Genomic DNA, 26990 nt, shown 5'->3' with positions numbered 1-26990 from the left:
GATTTTTCTAACATCTGTATGTTCATATCTTACTCATAGGGGTCGGACTGGAAGAATCCGTGTGTTGTCTTTTAAAACTGGTATTATATCTCTCTGTAAAGCACATTTGGAAGACAAGTACAGATGTAAGTATATTGAGAAACTAAGAAACGTTTAAATACCTGTGACCCCCTTCAGAAATATTACAGCTCACAAGAACACTTCAATGTATTGTGCCAATTATTGGATATGAGTTGTCCGTTCCCATGTTTGTGCACATCATTTGATGTTGGGGAATAGAGATGGGGCATGTTGGATTTTACATGTCTGGTCCTTTTTTAAAGTTAAATAAACTATCGCTAAAGGTTTCAAACAGTTATTTACCGTATTTTTCAGACCATAAGACGCACTTTTTTCCCCCCAAATGTTGGGGGAAAGTTGGGGGTGCGTCTTATGGTCTGACTATAGGGCTGCGGCCGGGAATCTGGGTGCTGCGGTGGAGCGGGTCATCGGGGGCACGAGCAGGCAGCAGCAGCGCCTGCCGTGACCACATGGGCCCGCTCATTACATATGCACGTCCATCCCCCGCCCATTTCTCAGCGCAGAAGCCGGCGCTGCCCAGGTGGGCGGGAGGACGAGCGGAGACGCGCGCATAGCAAAGAGCCGGCCCGCATGATCACCCATGGCAATTACAGCCTGGAGTGATCATGTGCGGCTGTATTCACTGCCCCCCGCGCGTCGTCATCAGCGCGGGGTGCAGTGAATCAGTGTACTCACCCGTCCCCGTGTGTGAAGCCGTCCCCCTGCAGCACGCGATGTCTTCCTGTCTGTGCCGGTCAGCTGATCTGTGCTGAGCCGGTCAGCTGATCGGCACAGACAGGAAGACATCGCGGTGCTGCAGGGGAACGGCTCCACACACAGGTCAGCGGCGCAGAGAGGAAGATATGATCTGTGCTGGAGGGAGTGAGGAAAAGGTGAGTATAAACGTTTATTTATTTTTTTTATCTGTGCTATAGGATACAGGCCATATACCAGGATGGTATATGAGCACGATGGGGGCATATAGCAGGATGGGAGTATATGAGCAGGATGGATGGGGGGGTATATGAACAGGATGGGGGTATATGAACAGGATGGGGGTATATGAACAGGATGGGGGTATATGAACAGGATGGGGGTATATGAGCAGGATGGATGGGGGGTATATGAACAGGATGGGAGTATATGAGCAGGATGGATGGGGGGAATATGAGCAAGATGCTGGTATATGAGCAGCATGGGGGTATATGAGCAGCATGGGTGTTTATAGCAGGATCATATACAAGGCAGGAGGATCATTACCAGAATGGGGTACCTTAGTAGAGAATTTTGGGACATTACCCCCATAACAGTGTCAGCAGCAGATCCTCGCCCCATAAGTGTCTCATGACAACATTTTTTTGCTTAAAGTTTTATTTTCCTATTTTCCTCCTCTAAAACCAGGGTGCGTCTTATAGTCCGAAAAATACGGTATAGCTGGATTTTTCCCTTTTAAAGGGAACCTGTCACCACTTTTTTGGCATATAAGCTGCGGCCACCACCACCGGGCTCTTATATACAGCATTCTAACATGCTGTATATAAGAGCCCAGGCCGCTGTGAGAACATAAAAAACACTTTATAATGCTTACCTAACGATCGTGCGGTGGGCCATATGGGTGTCTCCGTTCTCCGGTGTCGGCGCCTCCTCTTTCGGCCATCTTCGTCCTCTTTCTGAAGCCTGTGTCTTCTTAAAAGGTTCCTTTTAAGAAGAAGTTCCTAAATCTGATTAGAGTACACATAAGAAACTATGTACACATTTAGGCTCGTTGTTAATATTCCAGTCTGAATGTGTAAGTTATTGGTCACTACTGACCCCAGATTAGCTCTTTGGATACTGTATGGCCACATTACTTGATCTAGAAGACATCTGGAAAAAAAATTCGTATTTCTGACTGTAAAGATTGTTCTGAAGAATCTGGGAAAGGTTCCAGAGACGTAATAATATTGATAAGAATTACAAGTGGAATCTGTATGCTTCAGTATCATTTTTCCACATTCATTTATGCTTAGACAAATTCCAAGTTGTAAACAAATCGGTAAATCAAAAGTGCTGAACTTGAAAAACATGCTGAGGCTTAAGGACAGAAAAGCACCAAAACAACATGGTGTTAATGGAGGGAGCTGGAAACAGCCTCCAGAGGGTGATAAAATGGCAGCACCGAGAAGCACAATCATTTGTCTGTGTCGTGCTTGTGGCTTGCTTTGAAATCTTATTGGAAATTGTGCTTAGTGGGAAAGTGCTTATTTATTAAACAGCCTTGTCATTTGAGGAAACGGGAAAATGCCTTACAAGGGGCTAATTTTGCCGTGCTTGAAGCTAGGTATTCTTATCAGCAAGCACATACAGTTCTGGCTTGTGTTTTTTTCCCTTCAAAATAAATAAAATAAAGTTTTGTTCGTTTTCTTAACTATCAGGTGTTAGTTTGTGAAAATGATGGTTTAAAGGGAAACTCTAATGTAAAAAAAATGTTGTTATTCTGCAGATTAATAGTGTTCTCATGCCTCTGCACCGAACGCCCAGCTACTTGGAGGAAATGCAAATTATTCCTCCCAGTAGCACCCAGCTTTCAGTCATAGAGGTACAGCTTCAGTCAGCATTCAGTACTAAGTGAGTGGCAAATGCAAGCACGCCCCAACACTGACTGACAGCCGACTCAGTAGTACATCAGTGTAAGGGAAGGCTGTCAGTCACTACTGGGTGTGTGGTCACAGCCACTGCTCACTATGTAGCGAACAGTGACTGAAGCTGCGCCTCTGTGACCTGAAAGTATGAGGCTGCTGGGAGGAATTAGGGTTAATTCTTACCAGTAGCCACCAGCTTTCAGCCACGGAGGTGCAGCTTCAGTCACCACTCGGTACACATTGAGCAGCAGCTGTAACCACGCCCCGACACTGACTGACAGCCGACTTAGCAGTACATCAGTGTAGACAAGGCTGTCAGTCAGTACCAGGTGTATGGTTACAGCCGCTGCTCACTCCATACCGAGCAGTGACTGACGTTGCTCCTCCTGTGCCTTTTTGAATGAAAGTTGCAGGCTGCCGGGAGAAATTAAGTTTATTTCCTCCCAGTAGCCTCACCCTTGAGTGAGTGCGATGTCCTCACGGCTCTAGAACATGATGAACCTGCACATTAACAATATATCTGTAGGTTTATAGTTTGTTTTTTTTTTTGTTTACATGACAGGTTCCCTATAAAGAGGTTGTCAAGAACTTTCAAAATCTAGATAACAGCTGGAAACCTGATGCAATAAAAACAGCCAATATTTATTAGTTCCTCCCTTGCCACTTTAGCACAAGAGATTGCAGCACTCATGTGGGTGTATGTGAAGTCAAAGTAGCAAGAAAAGACTGATTGGCAAGTGAATGGAGTTGAGCTGTAACACTGCAAGACTTATTTTGTTGATGTTACAGAATACTATTTACTGCATTATATGTAGTAAATAAATAACAAATCTAGCCCCGACCTGGGCAAAGTGCGGCCCATAAGCCATATCTAAGGATAGCGGCACTTAGAAAGATCATAGTAAGGATCTCAGCCCATAAAGTTACATCTATGCCTGTTATCCTTAATTCTGTATAGTGGGAGCAATGTATTTTTCTGCTTTTTATAAACTTTATTAAAATCAGTACATTATATGGTTTAAACTGACTGGAGCCCGAATAATCATGGTATTCCCACCAGTTTTTTGGAGTGAATACTTCTTGATTAGTGACTTTTTGATCTGTGACAAATTCAACTATCTTTTGTAGTAATAATATATATATATATATATATATATATATATATATATATATATATATATATATATATATATATATATATTATGTGTGTGTATATATATATATATATGTGTGTAAGTATATATAATATGTGTGTATGTATATATATTATGTGTGTATGTATATATATATATGTGTGTGTGTGTATGTATATACACACACACACAGTGCCTTATGATGATTGATCAGTGCTTTAATGCATTTCACATACTGAATGTATTTAGTAAGGGGCTGGATAGGATATGGTTATGTAGGCACAGGTTTAGTCTCTCGCATTTAGTTTTGGATCCCTGCCACCAAATGATGTTGTCGAGATATTAACGGCTTACAGTACTGCCATAGTGGCCGGGAACCTAAACTATAGAGAAGTATAACAGGGCTGTGGCAGGACAGGATGAAGGTCAATAGATAGCAGTGATGGGTTGATGAAGTCTTTGAGCAGTTACCCCGTTAATTCCAGCCTTGTATATTGGCTTTCTCCTCATCTGTTGGATGATCACAAGGTTCTCATAAACCCTTCCAGGGTGCGTTTTGACTACCCTTTGGGGCAGATTTATTGATTCCTCCTATGTTGTGTGGGACAACACAACACGTCTTATTTTAATTTTTGTTTTTTGTGACTACAGCTGTAAAATTACTAATTTCAGGCCTAAGCGGACCTTTTAGATGATCATTTATAAATGTTTTCACCATGTCCTACATCACAGACATTGTTTTATAGATTCCATTAGTAAATTGAACATGATTTCACAAAGTGAACAAGGAAAACAGATGGTTCCCTATTGCTTTGTTGTTTAACCAGTTTCATTTAGGAACATGAAGCTGAACAATATGTTAGTGTTTAGGCTCATCGGGGGCACAGTGTTATGAATTTGCAGTGCAACACAGCTTGCCCCAGTTTTATAACTTGTTGACCAAAGTTAATAATATTTAATTAACGGCTTTCTTGGCGTTATCTTAATAACATTTAAACTCTGGAAATTATTTTCCAGCAGAATAGTGTGTCACAATTTTGAATAGTCATCTTGGGACGCTTCCTATGACTGTTTATTGCAACTTTATGAGGTACTCTTTCTCCTGGCGGTCATGATTCAGAAAACACCAGCCAATGTGTTCAACAAGATGAAGCAAAATATTATTAAAAGTCCTATGGTGTATTATCATTTAGTCATACTCTTAATGTTCAAGGACAGGATACTAAACAAGAAGATATTACTAGTGAGAATAGCAATAAAAGCATAGGTGTGATTATGTTGTGTGAAAGCCCTATACACAATAATTATAAGGAATTTGTCAGCAGGATTTTCACACCCCAAACTATATTTTCATGTAGCTCTTTCAAGAAGTCCAACACTACCTTTAGTAGTAGTGTTTAATAGTCTGTTACTCCATTACTGAGAAATCAGCACTTGAATTAATAAGCAGAAGAGCCTCTGTCTCTGTCACTCCAGCTCTATTCTCCTCTTAGCGCCGTCTCTTCCTGCTTGACTGACGACTTTTTTTGCCTGAAATCACACAGCTTAGATTCTGTCCAATCAAGCAGGAGGAAGCAGTGCTGGGTTGAGAATAGAGCTGGTGTGACAGAGGTTTCACATCTGCAGTCTCATTTACATATAATTTCAAACGCTAATTTTATCAATAATCGATGAACAGACTGGCTATGTAATGGTACTGTTGGACTTGTCTTCAAAAGAGCTACATGCACATACCAATGGTTTGGGGGATGAAATTTTGTGACAGATTCCCTTTAAGATTTGACTCCAACTATCTACTGTGTATATGCGCCTGCTGGCTTTCCTTCTGAAGCTGATGTAGAAAAGTAGGATCAGACAAGTTGAATTTCAATGCCCCATCCTCTTTTTTTTTTTTTCCCCAGCTTACTCCACTTTCCCCATTGAAAGCCCAGCTAAATGAGACTTATGTTTGTGGGGTGTGAGGATTAGCTGTCAGCTAGTAACTATATAAGGTGTGTAGATATTTTTGAGGACCCCTTAAAGATGGGAAATCATCGCAGTTGAATATAATATCTCATAGTGATTTGTAACATTTGGCTTTGATACATGTCATCATATGGTGAAATTGAATTTACAGATCTTTTCAAGCAAGTGGCAAGTTCTACTGGATTTTGTGACCAACGAAGACTGGGCCTTCTCCTCCATGACGCTATTCAAATTCCCCGGCAACTGGGTGAAGTGGCCTCCTTTGGTGGAAGTAACATAGAACCCAGTGTCAGGAGCTGCTTTCAGTATGTAAGTATTCATTTGCGAACAGTTTTCTTCCTGTGAGCTTATTTGCATTTCTACATTAAATGAAATTGGTTATAGGAAATAGATGAACTTTTCTTTTTCTTCGAGGGGTTTTTCTCCCATATTTTCTCATTATAGATCACTAATCTCTTTCTTGGCTCAGCGTTCTGAATGTTTAGTTTTATTTGCCTTTTGTTTGATTTTTCCTTCTACATAACAAACATAGCTCAGAAACAGCGGGGTTCCAGCAATCTTAAGCTCCTTAAAGATAACAGGGATTTAAAGATTTGTTTTTGATGAGTAAAGAATATCCCTAAAGCTGGGTTTACACACTGAGACTTTCTAGCGATCCAACCTGCGATCTCAACCTAGCCGGGATCGCTACAAAGTCTCTGGTGAGCTGTCAAACAGGCAGACCTGGCCAACGACCTAACAGTGATCCGGACCTGCAGAGCGACTAGCTGGTCGTTGGGGACATGTCAAAAAAGCAGGTGAACTTCACCCAACTTCATTTAATGCTGCGCGGCTCTGTCTGTGTGCCGTGTAAATAAATAAATAATTAAAAAATCCGGCGTGCGGTCCCCCCCCTATTTTAATACCAGCCAGATAAAGCCATACGGCTGCAGGCTGGTATTCTCAGGATGGGGAGCCCCACGTTATGGGGAGCCCCCCACCCTAACAATATCAGTCAGCAGCCGCCCAGAATTGCCGCATTCATTATATGCGACAGTTCTGGGACTGTACCCGGCTCTTCCCTATTTGCCCTGGTGCGTTGGCAAATCGGGGTAATAAGGAGTTATTGGCAGCCCATAGCTGCCAATAAGTCCTAGATTAATCATGTCAGGCGTCTCCCCGAGATTCCTTCCATGATTAATCTGTAAATTACAGTAAATAAACACACACACCCGAAAAATCCTTTATTAGAAATAAAAAACACTAACAAATTCCCTCATTACCAATTTATTACCCACAACAAAGCCCTCCATGTCCGGCGTAATCCACGGTCCTCCAGCGTGGCATCCAGCTCTGCTGCATGCAGGTGACAGGAGCAGCAGAAGACACCGCCGCTCCGGTCACCTCCACGCAGCTAATGAAGACAGCCTTGTGATCGGCTGAGCTGTCACTGAGGTTACCTGGATCCAGCGGTGGATGCAGCGGTTGCCGCGGGTAACCTCAGTGACAGTTCAGCTGATCGCGCTACTCACCGCCGCTCCTGTCAGCTCCACAATGAGGTGAGTAGCGCGATCAGCTGAGCTGTCACTGAGGTTAATCGCGGCCACCGCTGGATCCAGTGGCGGCCACCGGGTAACCTCAGTGACAGCAGCTGATCGCGTTACTCACCTCATTTGCTGGTGATTTCCCCCCCTCTCTCATACTCACCGATCCCCGATCACCGGCGCTGCACGGCGTTCACACTGCTCCGGCGGCTTTTCCTTTTTTGAAAAAACCGGCCGCTCATTAAACAATCTCGTATTCCCTGCTTTCCCCGCTCACCGGCAAATGTGATTGGTTGCAGTGAGACACGCCCCCACGCTGAGTGACAGGTGTCTCATTGCACCCAATCACAGCAGCCGGTGGGCGTGTCTATACTGTGCAGTGAAATAAATAATTAATTTAAAAAAACTGTGTGCGGTCCCCCCCAATTTTAATACCAGCCAGATAAAGCCATATGGCTGAAGGCTGGTATTCTCAGGATGGGGAGCTCCACGTTATGGGGAGCCCCCCAGCCTAACAATATCAGTCAGCAGCCGCCCAGAATGGCCGCATCCATTAGATGCGGCTGTTCTGGGACAGTACCCGGCTCTTCCCGATTTGCCCTGGTGCGTTGGCAAATCGGGGTAATAAGGAGTTATTGGCAGCCCATAGCTGCCAATAAGTCCTAGATTAATCATGTCAGGCGTCTCCCGGAGACACCTTCCATGATTAATCTGTAAATTACAGTAAATAAACACACACACAACTGAAAAAATAATTTATTAGAAATAAAAAACACAAACACATTCCCTCATCACCAATTTAATCAGCCCCAAAAAGCCCTCCTTGTCCGGCGTAATCCACGGACCTCCAGCGTCGCTTCCAGCTGTGCTGCATGCAGGTGACAGGAGCAGGAGAATACACCGCCGCTCTAGACACATCCACTCAGCTAATGAAGACAGCCGCGCGATCAGCTGAGCTGTCCCTGTGGTTACCCGCTGTCACTGGATCCAGCGGTGGCCGCGGGTAACTTCAGTGACAGCTCAGCTGATCGCGCTACTCACCTCAGTTGCTGCCTGGAGCTGACCGGAGCGGCGGTGAGTAGCGCGATCAGCTGAGCTGTCACTGAGGTTACCCGCGGCCACCGCTGCATCCACCGCTGGATCCAGTGACAGCGGGCAACCTCAGGGACAGCTCAGCTGATCGCGCGGCTGTCTTCATTAGCTGCGTGGAGGTGACCGGAGCGGCGGTGTATTCTCCTGCTCCTGTCACCTGCATGCAGCACAGCTGAAAGCAACGCTGGAGGTCCGTGGATTACGCCGGACAAGGAGGGCTTTTTGGGGCTGATTAAATTGCTGATGAGGGAATGTGTTTGTGTTTTTTATTTCTAATAAATGATTTTTTCAGTTGTGTGTGTATTTATTTACTGTAATTTACAGATTAATCATGGAAGGTTTCTCCGGGAGACGCCTGACATGATTAATCTAGGACTTATTGGCAGCTATGGGCTGCCAATAACTCCTTATTACCCCGATTTGCCAACGCACCAGGGCAAATCGGGAAGAGCCGGGTACTGTCCCAGAACAGCCGCATCTAATGGATGCGGCCATTCTGGGCGGCTGCTGACTGATATTGTTAGGCTGGGGGGCTCCCCATGACGTGGATCTCCCCATCCTGAGAATACCAGCCTTCAGCCGTATGGCTTTATCTGGCTGGTATTAAAATTGGGGGGACCGCACGCCGTTTTTTAAAAATTTTTTAATTATTTATTTCACTGCACAGTATAGACACGCCCACCGGCTGCTGTGATTGGCTGCAATGGGACACCTGTCACTCAGCGTGGGGGCGTGTCTCACTGCAACCAATCACATTTGCCGGTGGGCGGGGAAAGCAGGGAATACGAGATTGTTTAATGAGCGGCCGGCTTTTTCAAAATAGGAAAAGCCGCCGCAGCAGTGTGAATGCCGTGCAGCGCCGCGCCGGGGATCGGGGGAACGGTGAGTATGAGAGAGGAGGGGAAAATGACCGACAGACTCTGAGAGAGGGACAGAGATAGTGACGGACCGACAGAGAGTGAATAGAGACCAAGAGGGAGACACCGACTGACAGAGAATAGTGATTGACACATATTGTGACACATCACTCGTTTCCAGTGTTTTAAGTCCCCTTTACACACTGAGACTTTGCTGCACAGCGGGAAACAAAGGACCAAAGAATGGTCCTGAACGATTTGTAGCGATCGGCAACTTCACAGCAGGGGCCAGGTCGCTGATGTGTTTCACACACTGCAATGTCGCTGGGGAGGTCGCTATTACGTCACAAAACCGGTGACGTTACAGCGATGTCGTTTGCGATGTTGCAGTGTGTAAAGCCACCTTTAAACCGCACTGTCTTGATTAAGGCTGTATGTTTGGCGTTTTTTTGCTTAAGTAACTTCTGGATTTTCTTGGAAGATAAGAAAAAAAAAAAAACATGTAAAAGCGATATAAGATGTTTTTATTCTGCTCCTTATACTGTATAATTCCTACTGACAATATCTGACAATATTGTGCAGGAATGAATGAAGAACCTGTTTAAAACTGGAATGACATGCTCACTTCACGTACACTCTAATATTATGGCACTGTACATTATATAGAATGGCATAAGACCTTGCCTAAAATATTCCCTGGTAATGCAATCTAAGACAAATGGAGGCACTGGTCTCCCTGATTTTTCCTTTCCATAAATCAACCATATGTACAGTGGAACCTTGGTTTACGAGAACAATCCATTCTGGGAGTGTGCTTGTAAACCAAGTTACTCGTCTAGCAAAGCAAAATTTCCCATAGGAAATAATGCAAGCTCAGACCATTTGTTCCACAACTTGTTCAATGTCCCATCCTGATTCCCTATTGTCATTTCACACATGCACAAACACACACATATTATGCTCACCTTACCTTCCGTTCCATCGCTGGCCTCATGGTTTTTATACCGGTACAGAATGTGTATCGGGTAACCATTGCTACCGATGCCAGAGCTTCCGCTGCCAGAGTGCTGATGTCAAAGGCAGGAGCCGCTTGCCTCTGATTGGCCAGCGCGCTGCCTTTGAGTAGCGGATGACAGCGGAAGTTCCTCCATCGTCGCGATGGTTACCCGAAACACATCCTGTACCGGCGAACTACAAGAACCATGATCCCGGCGATGGAGTGGAAGGTGTGTGTGTGTGTGTGTGTGTGTGTGTGTGTGTGTGTGTGTGTGGACTACAACAGCCAGACGTGTGTGTGGTGAGTATTTGCTCGTACAGCAAAGCTTGCTCGTAAACTGAGTTACAAATTTACAGCAAGCTCTGCTCGTATAGTGAAGAGCGAAATGCTCGCAAAACGGATTACTTCTCAACCAAGGTACCACTGTAGTTGTGTTCTGCATCTACTCTATCATCATCTTTCTAAACTAAGGGGAAGATCGAATGTGTAATGAACTCCAATCAAGCCCAGGGAATATTTTGGTTACCACCAAAGAACAAATAAGAATTATTTAATCTATCCCATACCCTTCAGAACCTTTCTACAATCTAGGGTTGCCACACACTTGAGCATAGTTTCCTCTCCAGGCCCCTTATCTCCTGCTTTTGAAAACTTGAAACTGGGTATAGCTGGAAATTCCTGGTAGTGCTACACCCTGGTATAAAAAGACTGGGACTAGAGGATTTAATGCAAGGTTCATAACTTCTTGAGTTACAATTACGCATCCATCTTTTGGCACCAGGGTTGGTCCTTAGATCTTCATTTACATCATTTGAAAATTATCATTCTCCTGTAGACTTCAGGAACTCCACTGTAAGGTGCTGTCACAGGGGTAATGTATCCCTTCAAATTTACAGAGAATGTACCGCTCAGAATCACACTTATAATGCAGATGTGCCAAAGACTAAGTGCTACACGTCTGGTGGAGTTGCCTCCTATATTTCTAATTTGGCAAGAGATCTCCACCCTGTCTAATGGGCTATGTCAAACTTCCCTCCCACAGACCCCCCTTCGGTGTCCTTGCTTTCCATGCCTAGTGGAACCATTTCTTCAATTAAAGGGGTTATCCAGTACTTTAACATCAATAACCTATGCTACTGATAACCTAATAATACCAATCTGTTGTTACGAGTGTTAGCGGCGTCCAGAAGTGCTCAGTTGCAGAGCGATCACAGGTTCATCAAGTGCATAGTGGCAGTAGCGGATAATGCAGAGCTCTCTTTGTTCACTTGAATAGGAACTGATTTGCAGTACCCACGACAACTATTCATTTGATGGAGTTTGTGCAGGTCCAAAACTGCTGAGCATGTCTCCACACCTTCATTACCGGTAACAGCTAATCTGTGTGTGCTGGGTGTTGCACCCCCACCGATCTGGTATAATGACCAATTCTAAGTATAGTCAATCAATATTGGGGCTCATTTACGGACTCCACTCGGTCCAACAATATTCAATGAGGCAGTACAGATGAGCGTTTTTTGTTTTTTTTTTTGTTTTGTTTTTTCCTTTTTTTGTTTTTCATGGATTGAATTGGTCAGTCGGATGAAACTCACCCATTCAAGTCTATTGATGCACAAAAAAAATCGTATGTCATACAGAACCACAATATAGCATCTGTTTTTTTTACAGATACATTTCAATTCTTGGACATGAGAAATAGCCTTAAAAATGGTTAATTGCTGCTGTAAAACAAACAAAAAAAAAAACAAAACAGATTGATCGATGACCAACAAAAACCCGCTGACCATTCCCTTTAAAGTGAATGGTGGCAATAGAGCAAAAGATTTATTTGCTTAATGGTATCATTTGTTTAAGTTTAGTCTTCACCGGCCTTCTCAGCTGGTGGGCAAGCGTTGTGGTGGCCCCCTTTTAAAAGCCACCTATATAGAAAGTTAGACCTCCCCCTTTTTCTATTTATTTCTCCTTCTTTTCTTCTCTGTTTCGTTCTTTAGTTTTCGTTATCTTTTTTTTTTATTTTGTTTTTTTTTTCACATAATCTGAGCTCTTTCTTATATTCGCTTTATAAATGACTTTTATTAGTAGGAGGTAATTGGGTCATTCCGTGTCAAGTGGACCAGTTTTAAAAATCGTCCCCACTCGACGTTCTCCGATTTTGCTGAAAATTTATAAGGCTGTACATGTATGTTTGAAAAGAGGTTCTGCAAATTTTTAGGGCCAGATCTCAAATATATTGGGCACTGTTGACCTTTCACTGGAGGCCCCCCCCAAGCCTGCGGCTTCAGCTAAGAGGATTTTGCAAACTTTGGCACATAGCCATTAGAGTTCTATACTGGCTATGATGCTGAAATTTGGCATACTAGCTCAACTTTTGCTGCTAAACGTGATAAAATTATTACCGGCTATGACAAAGCAATATTTCGGCCGCAATTTTGTGTCAAAGTAGCTTGCAAAACGCCTCGCATAAAATTTATGCCAAACTTTGCCCATATATAACTCAAGACCAAAAACCAATAGGAACTGGTGCTTTACCCTGTACAACAAACATCTTCATGACTTTGCATTGCTGCAATATCACGGTCAAAGCATTTGTGGAAATATTCACACCCACATTTGATGAAAAACTTAAAAAAAACGAATTTTACCTATTTTTAGGTCAAATTTCCCAAAAAGGGTACCCCTAAAATATATTAATTCTGTTATCATTTGAAAGAGCACATTTTTCTCTACAAGGATCATTGGGGGGTTTTTTGGAGTCTCTCCATTTAAGAAAAGAAAAATGCCACTGAACATAGTGTTATTTATTAATACGCAATGAATGCTAACTGCACTATTCAAACCCTTGCGTTGGTCCATGGTGGTTATACCACAACCAATTCCCTAAGAATTGGTATTATAATCCTATTAAGAATTGTAATAATGCTGTCTTTCGAGAATTGGCAGCCCCATCGCCTAGGAGCCATGGCCGATAGCCGTGCAAGGCCAGCCGCGGGCGGTCTCTTTATCGCAGGTTCCAAAGCCTGAGGGTGGGTGTCTTTGCCTAGGATCCCAAGCCTAATATTGGGTATCTTTTGTTGGTTCCTAAGCCATAATGTTCAGTCTACGTAAGTGGTCTGGAATTGTTGCTGAATTTGCAACATAATGGGTTCAGAGAAGCTGTATTGTCGGCCCATTGCTGTTGCAGCTGGTGCTGGAATTATTGCAATGATCGACTGCTCGGGAATCCAGCATGTATGATTTCTCACAGGCCAGTGAAAGAAGCTAGCTGGTCCATAAGGATGCATAAAATGTATTAATGCATCATGGTCGTCGACTGAAATTTCAGAAATATTTCCAATCCACCAGTTCCTATCGTAAATGCAGGCAATGTATTGCCCTGGCTGGAGGTTTGCAATTGGCACAAAAGGCATTTCTGATCTGACAGATCCATCTACATGGGCAATGAAAGATGAAGGGTCATTTAACACCCTTGAAATGCGAATCTTTTTGTCATCAATTTCATTCTCCATCACTAAAAAATAAATAATATATGCATTAAAATGTAACAATAGTCAATAGGTTTATAGGTTTTTGATTATAATAGACATTGCTAGCAACAATACAACTCTGTAACATGTGATAAGAATCTGAACATCAAACACAAAATCAATGCATTACGTGCATACATAACACCATGTTCAGTGGCATTTTTCTTTTCTTAAATGGAGAGACTCCAAAAAAAACCCCAATGATCCTTGTAGAGAAAAATGTGCTCTTTCAAATGATAACAGACTTAATATATTTTAGGGGTACCCTTTTTGGGAAATTTGACCTAAAAATAGGTAAAATTCGGTTTTTTTAAGTTTTTCATCAAATGTGGGTGTGAATATTTCCACAAATACATATGCTTTGACCGTGATATTGCAGCAATGCAAAGTCATGAAGATGTTTGTTGTACAGGGTAAAGCACCAGTTCCTATTGGTTTTTGGTCTTGAGTTATATATGGGCAAAGTTTGGCATAAATTTTATGCGAGGCGTTTTGCAAGCTACTTTGACACAAAATTGCGGCCGAAATATTGTTTTGTCATAGCCGGTAATAATTTTATCGCTTTTAGCAGCAAAAGTTGAGCTAGTATGCCAAATTTCAGCATCATAGCCAGTATAGAACTCTAATGGCTATGTGCCAAAGTTTGCAAAATCCTCTTAGCTGAAGCCGCAGGCTTGGGGGGGCCTCCAGTGAAAGGTCAACAGTGCCCAATATATTTGAGATCTGGCCCTAAAAATTTACAGAACCTCTTTTCAAACATACATGTACATCCTTATAAATTTTCAGCAAAATCGGAGAACGTCGAGTGGGGACCACTGGTCCACTTGACACGGAATGACCCAATTGTCTCTTTGTGCTTGCTAATTTTATTACTGATGTCTTGATGCCAGATGGACACTGGGTTTTGTTACACCTTGGTGTTAGCACTGATTATCTGTAGTACCTACAATTACAATAAGTTACCGAACAATAAATATTTTTTTATATGGTTTTGTTATAATAAAAGCTATAATATCTCTCATAGAGCAGTATTTCTGGGTAATCGTAACCCTCATAATACCATATTAGATGTGAATGTTATTTTGGTTCGTATCATGCCCAGCTATTATACATTATTTTGTTTACTCAGCAATATTGGATTAGTGTAGAAGGTGAACAGCCCTCGTTCTGTGTATAATAATTCCTGTGTGGTGCGTGGGTAGAGCTGTACTGACAGACCTCACACCGGAGCCTCGTAACACGTAATACTATGAGCAGCGCTTTGTCCTCCTAGCCAAGCACCGCTCTTAGCTGAAGGGAATACCGGTCGTGTGCTTACAATATGCCACAAAACAAATCTCTGTCAGCTGGGGAATATAATACAGACTCAATTTTTACCAGTGACCCAGGGCAAGCTATTTTATCTTACCGTGCCTCAGTTTACTAAAGTGTAATTGGCTGAGAAGTAATAACTGTAATAACAGCGTTGCTTTATCCGAAACCCTTCTCCCCATCAAATTTGCCTCTCTGAGTCAATGTTTGCTTGCATATATATTTGTAAAGTGCTTCTCTCACAGATTTCTAGCAGTGAAATACAAAGGCGTAGGTGAGGAGCCTTAGTGAATACCACAGTTCTCATGATCGAAACCTGATTATTTTTCGTAGCAGATAACTTGCACCTTCATAATCAATTGTTGGAGTACCTTGGTTATATTTCTTGACCATCTTAAAGGCAGGACTGTAGTGCTTTCAATCAGCCTTTACTCTTGACTAGAGATGAGAGGACCCGTAGAGGTTTGATTCGGCAGGTTCAGCCGGACTTTAGATAACATTCTGTTCTGGAGCCGGACTTGACCTGAACCCCATTGGAAGGCACTGATTGGACAGTTCGGCTCTCTACCCACATACAGCCAGCCATAAACAGAACACTTTTTGTGGGGGGCACAGATTTTTTTTTTTATTGTATACACTACATCCGATAACACTGTTTTTAACCGTAGAGCGAGCCAATCAGAGACTGCTAGTGGCTGGCACTGGGCCGAGCTTACCCGAGCACAACAATGCTCTCTCGTATACGTATACCTAAAGCACCCGAACTCCCAGTTTATTGTAAAGTCTGTTTGGATTCGCTCATCTCTACACTTGACCCATAGTTAAAGGGAACTCGTCACCTCCAAATCACTATTTGCCTATAGATATAGTGATAGTTTACAGGTAAATAATTTAAATGTTATGTCTGCACAGATTACTAGGAGATTGGCTACAAGATGAAAATAAAGTTACCTGCAGAGCAGGCTTGTCAATCAATAGGAGTTAGGGGATTGATTACATCGCTCCTCCCCCCAGTACGGATTGCGACTGATAAGCTTCTGTTGCATCCGCTTTGTGATTGATCAGTCGTGGATTGACTGACCGTCTGGTGGAAGCAACGCAGAATGTAACACTTTTTCTGTGCGGCGAAAAAACTGACAGCGACAGATGCATCGGCGTCCGTCGTGTGTTTATAATGGAAGCTTATGGGCGACAGAATCCGTAGGGATCCGTTAAATGACGGATCCGTGTTTTAGCAACCAAGCATGCTCAGATGTGTAAATTCCTTTCTGGTGAAATCTCGCTCTCTTGCTCTCGCTGCACATAGGTTTTCAGGATCCATATTTTTAACAGATCCGTTGCATCAGTTTTACAACAAAGTGTGACGCATCCGTCCCATCAGTCACAAAACTGATTGTGACTGATGCAAAAAAACTGAAGTGTGAAAGTAGCCTAAAATATAACATTATTTTCTCCCTTTAGTCCTGCATCCAGTAGGACAGCCAGGTATGATTTATAGGGAATCTGTCACCAGTATTTAGCCACCTAATCTGAGAGCAGCATAAGATAGGGGCAGAGATCCTGCTTGCAACGGGGTGGCACTTACAGGTCTGCTTAGTGTAGTTTTAATTGATTCACTGTTGGTTCAGCAAGAGATTATCATTAGAGGACTACTTGGCCTGCTGCCAGGTAGTCCCGCATATTCATTGCTTACCCACGATTACAACTACAGTCATGGCCAAAAGTTTTGCGAATGATACAAATATTAATTTTTACAAAGTCTACTGCTTAAGTTTTTCTAATGGCAATTTGCATATACTCCAGAATGTCATAAAGAGTGATCAGCTTGACAGCAATTACTTGCAAAGTCAATATTGCCTAAGAAAATGAACTTTAACCCCCAAAACACATTTCAACATCATTGCATTCCTGCCTTAAAAGGAGCAGCTAACATTGTTTTAGTGATTGTCCGTTAACACAGGTGTGGGTGTTGATGAGGACAGGCCTGGCGATCAATCAGTCACGATTATGTAAGAATGACACCACTGGACACTTTAAAAGGAGGCTGGTGCTTGGTATCATTGTTTATCTTCAGTTAACCATGGTTATCTCTAAAGAAACACGTGCAGCCATCATTGCTCTGCACAAAAATGACCTAACAGGGAAGAGTATCTCAGCTACAAAGATTGCACCTCCGTCAACAATCTATCGCATCATCAAGAACTTCAAAGAGAGAGCTTCCATTGTTGCCAAAAAGGCTCCAGGGCGCCCAAGAAGGACCAGCAAACGCCAGGACCGTATCTTAAAACTGTTTCAGCTGCGAGATCGGACTACCAGCAGTGCCGAGCTAGCTCAGCAATGGCAGCAGGATGGTGTCAGTGCTTCTGCACGCACTGTGAGGCGGAGACTCTTTGAGCAAGGCCTGGTTTCAAGGAGGGCAGCAAAGAAGCCACTTCTCTCCAGAAAAAACATCAGGGACCGACTGATATTCTGCAAAAGGTACAGGGAGTGGACTGCTGAGGACTAGGGTAAAGTCATTTTCGCAGATGAATCCCCTTTTCGATTGTTTGGGACATCTGGAAAACAGCTTATTAGGAGAAGAGGTGAGCGCTACCACCAGTCTTGTCTCATGCCAACTGTTAAGCATCCTGAAACGATTCATGTGTGGGGTTGCTTCTCAGCCAAGGGAATCGGCTCACTCAGTCTTGCCTAAAAACACAGCCATGAATAAAGAATGGTACCAGAATGTCCTCCAAGAGCAACTTCTCCCAATTGTCCAAGAGCAGTTTGGTGCCCAACAATGCCTTTTCCAGCATGATGGAGCACCTTGCCATAAAGCAAAGGTGATCACTAAATGGCTCATGGAACAAAACATAGAGATTTTGGGTCCATGGCCTGGAAACTCCCCAGATCTTAATCCCATTGAGAACTTGTGGGCAATCATCAAGAGACGGGTGGACAAACAAAAAACAACAAATTCTGGCAAAATGCAAGCATTGCTTATGCAAGAATGGACAGCTATCAGTTAGGATTTGGTCCAGAAGTTGATTGAGAGCATGCCAGGAAGAATTGCAGAGGTCCTGAAGAAGAAGGGTCAACACTGCAAATATTGACTTGCTGCATTAACTCATTCTAACTGTCAATATAACCTTTTGGTACTCATAATATGATTGCAATTATATTTCTGTATGTGATGTAAACATCAGACAAACACAATTAACCTCATAACGACGGCCGTACGACTTAAAGCGGCGGCAAAACAGGGTACTTATTCTGTTCCGCCGCTTTAAAGCGGCGGCCCGAAAAAACCCTCTAGCGCCCCCCAGCGACCGAAAATCTCGGGGGTTTCAGCTACCGGGGGTAGCTGAGACCCCCCAGATTATGAATCGGGGTGTTTTTTATGCACCCCGTTAATGCGATCGCCGGTATACACCGTATACCGGCGACAACATGAAAAAAAAAAAAATGGCTGGTAAAATTTATTTATTTCTCATCTGACGTGATCAAACATGTCAGATGAGAAATAAATGTTAGCCCTTAGTGCCCCCAAGGCCCCCGGTACCGGAGAAAGCCATCCAACCCCCCCCCCCCCCCCCCCCCGGAAGATCCAAGATGGCGCCGACGCGCGCTGAAAACTCCCGCCGGCGCCGGCTCTGCAGTCATTTCCCTCCGATCTAAAATGATCAAACATTTCAGATCGGAGGGAAATGTCCTCCCCCTGATCCCTCCTCCGGTCCACCGGAGCTGTCTGGTCACCGGAGCCCCCTCCGGTTCTCCAGACCTTGCAAGATGGCGCCGACGCGCGCTGAAAACTGCCGCCGCCGGTGCATTCATTTCCCTCCGATCTGAAATGATCAAACATTTCAGATCGGAGGGAAATGTCCTCCCCCTGACCTCTCCTCCGGTACACCGGAGCTCTTTGGACCCTGGAGCCCCCTCCGGTTCTTCAGAGCCCCCCTCCGGAGCGTGCAAGATGGCGCCGGCGCGCGCTGAAAACTGCTGTGCTGCCGCCGGCGCTCTGCATTCATTTCCCTCCGATCTGAAATGATCAAACATTTCAGATCGGAGGGAAATGCCCCCCCCCCTGACCTCTCCTCCGGTACACCGGAGCTCTCTGGTCCCCCGGAGCCCCCTCCGGGGGACCAGAGAGAGGGATCTGGAGAACCGGAGTTCTCACCACCGTTCCCAGTCTCTCTCCCACCCGATCTGGGATCCCCCGTTCCCCCAATCCCCTCCCCTGTACCTCAATAAAAAAAATCACCGGTCCCCCGGTCCCCCGCGGCCCCCCTTCTTCTCTTCTCCGGGAAAATGGCGGGCGCATGCGCAGTGTGCTTGCCATAATCTGCCTCCTGCACCCGGCAACAAAAAAAAAAATTCTGATTGGCTGTTTAGATTTGAATACTGTGATAGATCCTATCACAGTAGTCAAAATGCCAATATTTGATAAATATGGCAGCATTTAGGTCTGCCTTTCTCCTCTCTCCCTTGTAGTTTATCTGGGAGAGAAGAGAGAGAGACTACGTGCTGCCATATAGAGAGAAAAAGTTATCAATTCACAAAGATCATCATAAATCTATTCCCAATTTTTCTGATCACCCCCCTGTGATCATCCCCCCTCCATCATTCCGTCATCCCTCGCTGCGTCATTCCCCTAAATATTTTTTTTTATAATCTTTATAAAAAAATTTAGGGTTTATATAAAAAAAAAAAAAAAAAAAAAATACTAGTGTTAGGTTTAGGTTTATTTTTTGTTAGCCAGGGATAAAAACAAAAACCATGGCCCGCAGGATGTTTACGGCAGAGCAAGCGTACTCGCTGCTTGCCTCCGGCAGTTCTGGGTCAGAGACCGAATCGGCCTCAGAAAGAGATTTTTCGGATAGCGGTGACGATTCGGCTTCCTCCACGGGGTCCCACACCCCGCCAGTCGCCACTGCTGAAGAGTCAGGGGCAGGACCTAGTTCTGCAGTCCCCCATGCTCTCTGGTACCCCAACCCGTCCTTTACCCCACAAATTCCCCCTTTCATAGGAGACCCTGGCATAAAAATAATTGTCACCAATTTTGCCCCACTGGATTTTTTCCAAATTTTTGTTAACCAACAAGTACTTGAGCTTATCACCCACCACACCAACTTGTACGCCCGCCAATATATTGCCCAAAAGCCAACATCTGTCCATTCCCGTTCCTGGATCCCCACAAGTGTCCCGGAAATCAAAAAATTTTTAGGCATTACCCTCAACATGGGTATAGTGAAAAAACCCAGTATCCGCTCCTACTGGGCAACCAAATCTGTCCACGCCACCCCTGTATTTGCAGCCATAATGCCCAGAACCCGATATGAGACCCTATTGCGATTCCTCCATTTTAGTGATAATTCCCAAGTCCCCCCAAGAACTGACCCCAATTATGACCGCCTTAATAAATTGAAACCCCTAATATCCCTCCTGAAAGAGTCCTTCCTAACTTCCTACAGCCCAGAGGAGAATGTTTCGGTTGACGAGTCCCTAATGAGCTATAAGGGCCGTCTCTCATTCCGTCAGTTTATTCCCTCCAAAAGAGCCAAGTATGGCATAAAATTATATAAAGTGTGCGAAAGCACCAGCGGGTACACATGTAACTTTATCATTTATGAGGGTAGGGACCGCCAAATAAGCCCACCCAACTGTCCCCAGACAATTGGCGTCCCAGGAAAAATTGTCTGGGAGCTAATGTCCCCATTTCTTGGTAAAGGTTACCATGTGTACACCGACAACTACTACACTAGTATCCCCCTATACCAATCCCTCCATGCTGCAAATACAGGGGCCTGTGGGACAATAAGGAAAAACCGTGTTGGTTTGCCGGCACAGTTAGTGTCCAGACGTGTAGAGAAGGGGGCGTCATTCGCACTGGCAAGTGACAAATTGCTTGCCGTAAAGTGGAATGACCGCAAGGACGTCTACATGCTCACCACCCTGCATGAGGACACCACTGTGTCGGTCAGAGAGAGGGGAGCCACCAGGGACAAACAGAAACCCTTCTGTGTGACCCAATACAACAGGTTTATGGGTGGCGTGGACCTGTCTGACCAGGTGCTCCAACCATACCTGGTAAAGCGGAAAACGAGGGCCTGGTACAAAAAGGTAGCAATCTACCTGATACAGATTGCTACCTACAACAGTTTTGTACTGTTTAAAAAATCACAAGGGGCCCTCACATTTCTGCAGTACCAGGAAAAAATTATTGAGTCCCTCATGTTTGACTCAGCGGCACCAGAGGCAGCCTTCGAGTCAGAGAATGCCCGGAGACTAACGGAACGGCATTTTATGCATCTCGTGCCTCCTACTCCCACCCAAAACCGTCCTAAAAAAAGGTGCCGGGTATGTCGCAAGCAGGGTAGGAGAAGCGACTCAAGATATTATTGTCCCATGTGCCCTTCCCAGCCAGGACTTTGTGTTACCCCCTGCTTCGAGATCTACCACACATCCCACAATTATTAGACGTCATACACTATTCCCAAATTGTGTGGTAGGGTTTTTCTTTCACGTTTATATTTTCTGTGTAGTGAGCCCCTGTGTTACTTGTCAAATAAAATTTACTATTTTCATCAGTAAAACACATTTTACCCCATTTCACAAATAATTCCAGGACTTGATCACTCACATACCGAAGTGTTATGCAGACAAATTCTCGTCATATGCCCACGTCTGCGTACTCCAGAATGTGGACCCCGCAAATGTTCTTGAAACATCTGATCATCTGACAAATAATTCCAAGATTTGATCACTCACAAAGTGTTAGCACCAGTCATCTTAGTCTGACTGCTATTACAACTATGTCTTGGTGATACGGGCATGATAATTTTATTGGAGGATCTGAAGCTGTTCTGTAATTTTACACCTTGGGCTTTACTGCATGGTTCTTGCCGAACCTCCTGCACTGGACAATACGTTTATAACCCTGTGGGGGACTGGTTGTTTTGTGCATATAGCGGTTCCGACCTTGGCAGGTAGGAGCCTGTTATGGTGTACCACGTCGGCTGGCACCATTGTCCCTCATATAGGGATTGATGGTGCTAAACAGACGTTGTACGACCAGTCTCTGAAAAATTAACGTGTCCTTCTAGCCCTCCTGGTGTTCCTTCATCTCTGGAACAAGCACAAGTCTGCCATATAATTGGCGGTATTTTCCTCCACATTTTGCCCTTCACTCCAAGATAAAATGTACAAAAAATCCATTTATGTGGGTTTTCAGTTGTTCTGATAACACATAGGCTCTGCAAATCAAATAATCCAAAATTTGAAAAGTGCACCTTCCCTTCCAAGTCCTGCCGTTTGCCCAAACAGACGTTTTTGACTACATGTTGGGTATCGCTGGACTCGTAAGAAAGTGGGTAACAAAATGAGGGGTCCACGTTTTGGTGTTACATCTTGTAAAAGTGGAAAATTTGGTGCTAAAGCATCACTTTTGTGAAAAAGAAGAACATTTTCAATATGACAACCTATTGTTATAAAATTCTGTGAAGTACCTGTGGGTTCAAAATGCACACTATACCCCTAGATAACATCCTTGAGGGGTATAGATTCCAGAATGGGGTCAGTTGTGGGGGAGCTCTACTGTTTAGCCACTTTAGGGGGTCTCCAAACACAACATGGCGTGCGCTAATGATTCCTGCCAATTTTGCAGTCAAATGGCGCTCCTTTCATTCCGCACCCTGCCGTGTACCCAGACAGTTGATTTCCGCCACATATGATGTATCGGCGAACTCAGGAGAAATTGCACAATACATTTTATGGTGTTTTTTTTCCTTTTACCCTTGTGAAAAAAAAAGCTACATGGTTGAAGTAACAATTTTGTGTTAAAATTTAATTTTTTTATTTTCATGGCTCAACGCTATAAAATTCTGTGAAGCACCTGGGGGTTCAGGGTACTCACCAAACATCTAAATAAATTCCTTGAGGGGTCTAGTTTCCAAAATGGGGTCAGTTGTGGGGGGTTTCTGCTGTTTAGGTACCTTAGGGGCCCTACAAATGCAACATGGTGCCCACAATCTATTTCAGCCAAATTTGCTTTCCAAACTTCAAATATTGCTCCTTGTGTTCCGAGCCCTCCCATTTGCCCAAACAGAGGTTTCTGTCCACATATGGGGTATCACCGCGCTCATAAGAAAGTGGGTAATAAACGCTGGGGTCCAATTTTTGGAATTACCTCTTGAAAAAGTAAGAAAATTAATGCTAAAGCAACATTTTTGAGAAAAAAATGAAATTTTTCAATATGACAACGTGACGTTATCAAAATCTGTGAAGTACCTGTGGGTCCAAAATGCTCACTATACCCCTAGATAGAAGCCTTGAGGGGTCTAGTTTCCAGAATGGCATCACTTGTGGGGGGTTTCTGCTGTTTAGGTACCTTAGCGGACATGTAAATGCAACATGGTGCCCACAATCTATTTCAGCCAAATTTGCTTTCCAAACTTCAAATATTGCTCCTTGTGTTCCCAGCCCTCCCATTTGCCCAAACAGAGGTTTCTGACCACATATGGGGTATCACCGCGCTCATAAGAAAGTGGGTAATAAACGTTGGGGTCCAATTTTTGGAATTACCTCTTGAAAAAGTAAGAAAATTAATGCTAAAGCAACATTTTTGAGAAAAAAATGAAAATTTTCAATATGACAACGTGACGTTATCAAAATCTGTGAAGTACCTGTGGGTCCAAAATGCTCACTATACCCCTAGATAGAAGCCTTGAGGGGTCTAGTTTCCAGAATGGCGTCACTTGTGAGGGGTTTCTGCTGTTTAGGTACCTTAGCGGACATGTAAATGCAACATGGTGCCCACAATCTATTTCAGCCAAATTTGCTTTCCAAACTTCAAATATTGCTCCTTGTGTTCCCAGCCCTCCCATTTGTCCAAACAGAGGTTTCTGACCACATGTGGGGTATCACCGCGCTCATAAGAAAGTGGGTAACAAGTTTTGGGGTCCATTTTGTTGTGTTATTTCTTCTAAAATTGATTACATTTGGGGTAAAGCAACATTTTTAGGTAAAATTTTATTTTTTGCTTTTTTCATTCCACATTGCTTTAGTTCCTGTGAAGCACCTAAAGGGTTAATAAACTTCTTGAATGTGGTTTTGAGTACTTTGAGGGGTGCAGTTTTTAGAATGGTGTCACTTTTGGGTATTTTCTGTCATCTAGGCCTCTCAAAATCACTTCAAATGTGATGTGGTCCCTAAAAAAATGGTTTTGTAAATTTTGATGTAAAAATGAGAAATTGCTCATAAACTTTGAACCCTTCTAACTTCCTAACAAAAAATTTTTTTTTTTCCAAACTTGTGCTGATGTAAAGTAGACAAGTGGGAAATGTTATTTATTAACTATTTTGTGTCACAGAACTCTCTGATTTAACGGAAAAAAAATTCAAAAGTTGAAAATTTCAAAATTTTCAAAAATTTTGCCAAAATTCATATTTTTTCACAAATAAAATCAAAAAATTTTGTCCTAAATTTGGTACTAACATGAAGTCCAATATGTGACGAAAAAACAATCTCAGAATCACCGGGATCCGTTGAAGCGTTCTAGAGTTATAACCTCATGAAGTGACACTGGTCAGAATTGCAAAATTTGGTCTGGTCATTAAGGTGAAAATTAGCCCCGTCACTAAAGGGTTAAAAACCAGAGGGTAACAGATCTTGTGAAAAATATAATTTTGGTGTCATTCTCAAAACTTTTGGCCATGACTGTATAAGTGCAAAAAATATAGCTTTTTTTTTTTTTTTTTTCTTTTCCTTGATAATCTAATATATCCGAACAGCGTGAAAGTTGCTCAAATATTGGATATATATCACAATATTCTGAGCAGAGCTCTACTTAAGTAAGGAAACCTTTGTTGTCTTAACATGTAAAAGAAATATGGAGTGTAACACTTAAAATTCTACATAAATTCTGATATCGTAGTATCAGATGAGCATAATAGTTAGTGCTCAGTTGATAAAAGGAGTTGGCAACACACAAAATCAATATAAAAAGGAGCCATTCACGTTAACGGATTAAAACAAATGTAATTGATGATAAACTTTTTTAAGACCAATAACGTTTATTTTTTTAATGATGGACCTATTTTGGGGCTAGTTTACTGTGTGCCAAGTTGTAGTTTTGGAATGGTAATTGTCATATTTCCAAGTTTAATATATTGCACTTGCTGTATAGTGTGTCTGTATATTCACTCTCCCATGACTATGTACTGACCCATAGCCTTACTATGGAGACGCACACTTCTATGCAGGAGCTGCACACTAACAGTAGTGAATTGATTGATCAGTAGGAGTCTCAGCACCCAGGCCGCCATCAATCAGAAATACTATGCAGTGTCTATAGTATATTTAAACCATTTAAAAAATGACAATTACGTTTTAGTGGTACAATTTTGGAATCAATCACCAAAACACTGCAAGATATTTATTATATATTATTTTTCTTGCTTTGCTTTTTAAGACTATTCAAGTACAAGTTTAATTTTTTTAGAGTTTGATCTGACTTTTATGAATAGAATACCAATTATGCTTATTCATTTATTTTTTACGTTTCATTATTTTGAAACAGAAAAGGGAGGTGAATTGAATATTTGGAGGTTTGTTTTTTTTTTAAACTTTTTTGTTACTTTTCAGGGGGGTTTTTTGTCCCCATAGGGAACTTAAACTTCAGTATTTCTGTATATAGTCCTGATTTACTGTCTTTTATAAGGCCCAGCTAGTGGTGGCGGCCTTCAGCATGCACTTGGCAACCATGGGAGCTTTAAAGATTACAACATCCTTTAGGTGGTGCCAGAGATCAAGTCTTCTTCCTTCTGAAGTGGTCGTTTGCATATGACAATTCATCAGCACCCTGCATTCACATTGCAGGGTGCCCCAGAATCGAAGCCAAGACAGATTTGTGCATAAGTGAAGGACAGGGGAATATTAAGGATTTAAAGGGAACCAATCACCAGGAGTTTTGTATATAAACTAAAGCCTGTGTTATACTGGCACTATCAGGCTGATTCTATACATACCTTTAGTGGTCAGCTAGGATGTATAGGTTTTGAAATCCAAGAAAGTAAAGTTTATAAAATTATCAGCTTCTTGAATGACAGCAGCTGAGGATCAGTTAATATCTGGGGGGGTATTCAAAGTTATCCCCTCCTTCTGTTAGAATTAGAATACGTATTATACAGTCGACCAAGCAGGGCCTGTGGTGAGGTCATACCCATGTGACCAGAAGAGGCGGGGCCTCAGCCAACAGAAAATGTTGCTTCCTGATATCCGCTTTGTTGGCTGAGGCATGGGTATGATCTCGCCACAGGCCCTGCTTGGTCGGTTGTATAATACTTATGCTAATTCTAACAGAGGTAGGGGATAACTATGAATACCCACACACATATTATCTGATCCTCAGCTGGTCTCACTCAAGAAGCTGATGATTTTATAAACTTTACTTTCTTGGATTTCAAAACCTAAACATCCGAGCTGACCACTAAAGGTATATAGAGAATCAGCCTGATAGTGCCAGTATAGCACTGGCTTTATGTTATATATGAAAATCCTGGCGATTGGTTCCCTTTAACAGCCATGATTAGAACTGGGTCAGATTGCTGCTGCTGCTAGAGTCTGATGTATGCTGTGTAACATAGTCAAAATGTGCCCTTTACATGCTCCACACAATCCAACCCGCTCCATGGTGGATGTATCTGTTGTGATGTACTAAAGGGTTAAAAATAACCCTAGATAGCTTTGGCAATTACACCGTTAATGTTCATGTGCTAATTAGGAACTCAGATGACCATAAATGTGCCACCCAGTCTAGAGCGCCTTTGCTCCGAAAATATTATGGCTAGCTCCGCTCTTGCATTAATTTCTAGAGCAAGCTGGGGATACTGTGAGAGGAAGGATGCTCTGGACTACACAGTCCGGACAAGT

The 26990-nt window shown here is 43.1% G+C and overlaps 1 protein-coding gene across 11 annotated transcripts in view; it reads left to right on the top strand.

Annotated features, from left to right (window-relative positions):
• Positions 1-26990, top strand: part of DMD (dystrophin) — a 4177531-nt gene that overhangs the window by 4047383 nt on the left and 103158 nt on the right. For all 11 annotated transcript variants that reach the window (XM_075336500.1, XM_075336497.1, XM_075336505.1 and 8 more), the window contains 2 exons: positions 40-125; positions 5931-6088. In XM_075336500.1, the coding sequence (XP_075192615.1) occupies positions 40-125; positions 5931-6088 (244 nt within the window). The remainder of the gene's footprint in view (positions 1-39; positions 126-5930; positions 6089-26990) is intronic.

Source organism: Anomaloglossus baeobatrachus, chromosome 2, assembly GCF_048569485.1.
Source record: "Anomaloglossus baeobatrachus isolate aAnoBae1 chromosome 2, aAnoBae1.hap1, whole genome shotgun sequence".
Taxonomy (NCBI): domain Eukaryota; kingdom Metazoa; phylum Chordata; class Amphibia; order Anura; family Aromobatidae; genus Anomaloglossus; species Anomaloglossus baeobatrachus.
Note: the sequence above shows the minus strand (reverse complement) of the source record. Positions and strands in the feature narration are given on the sequence as shown.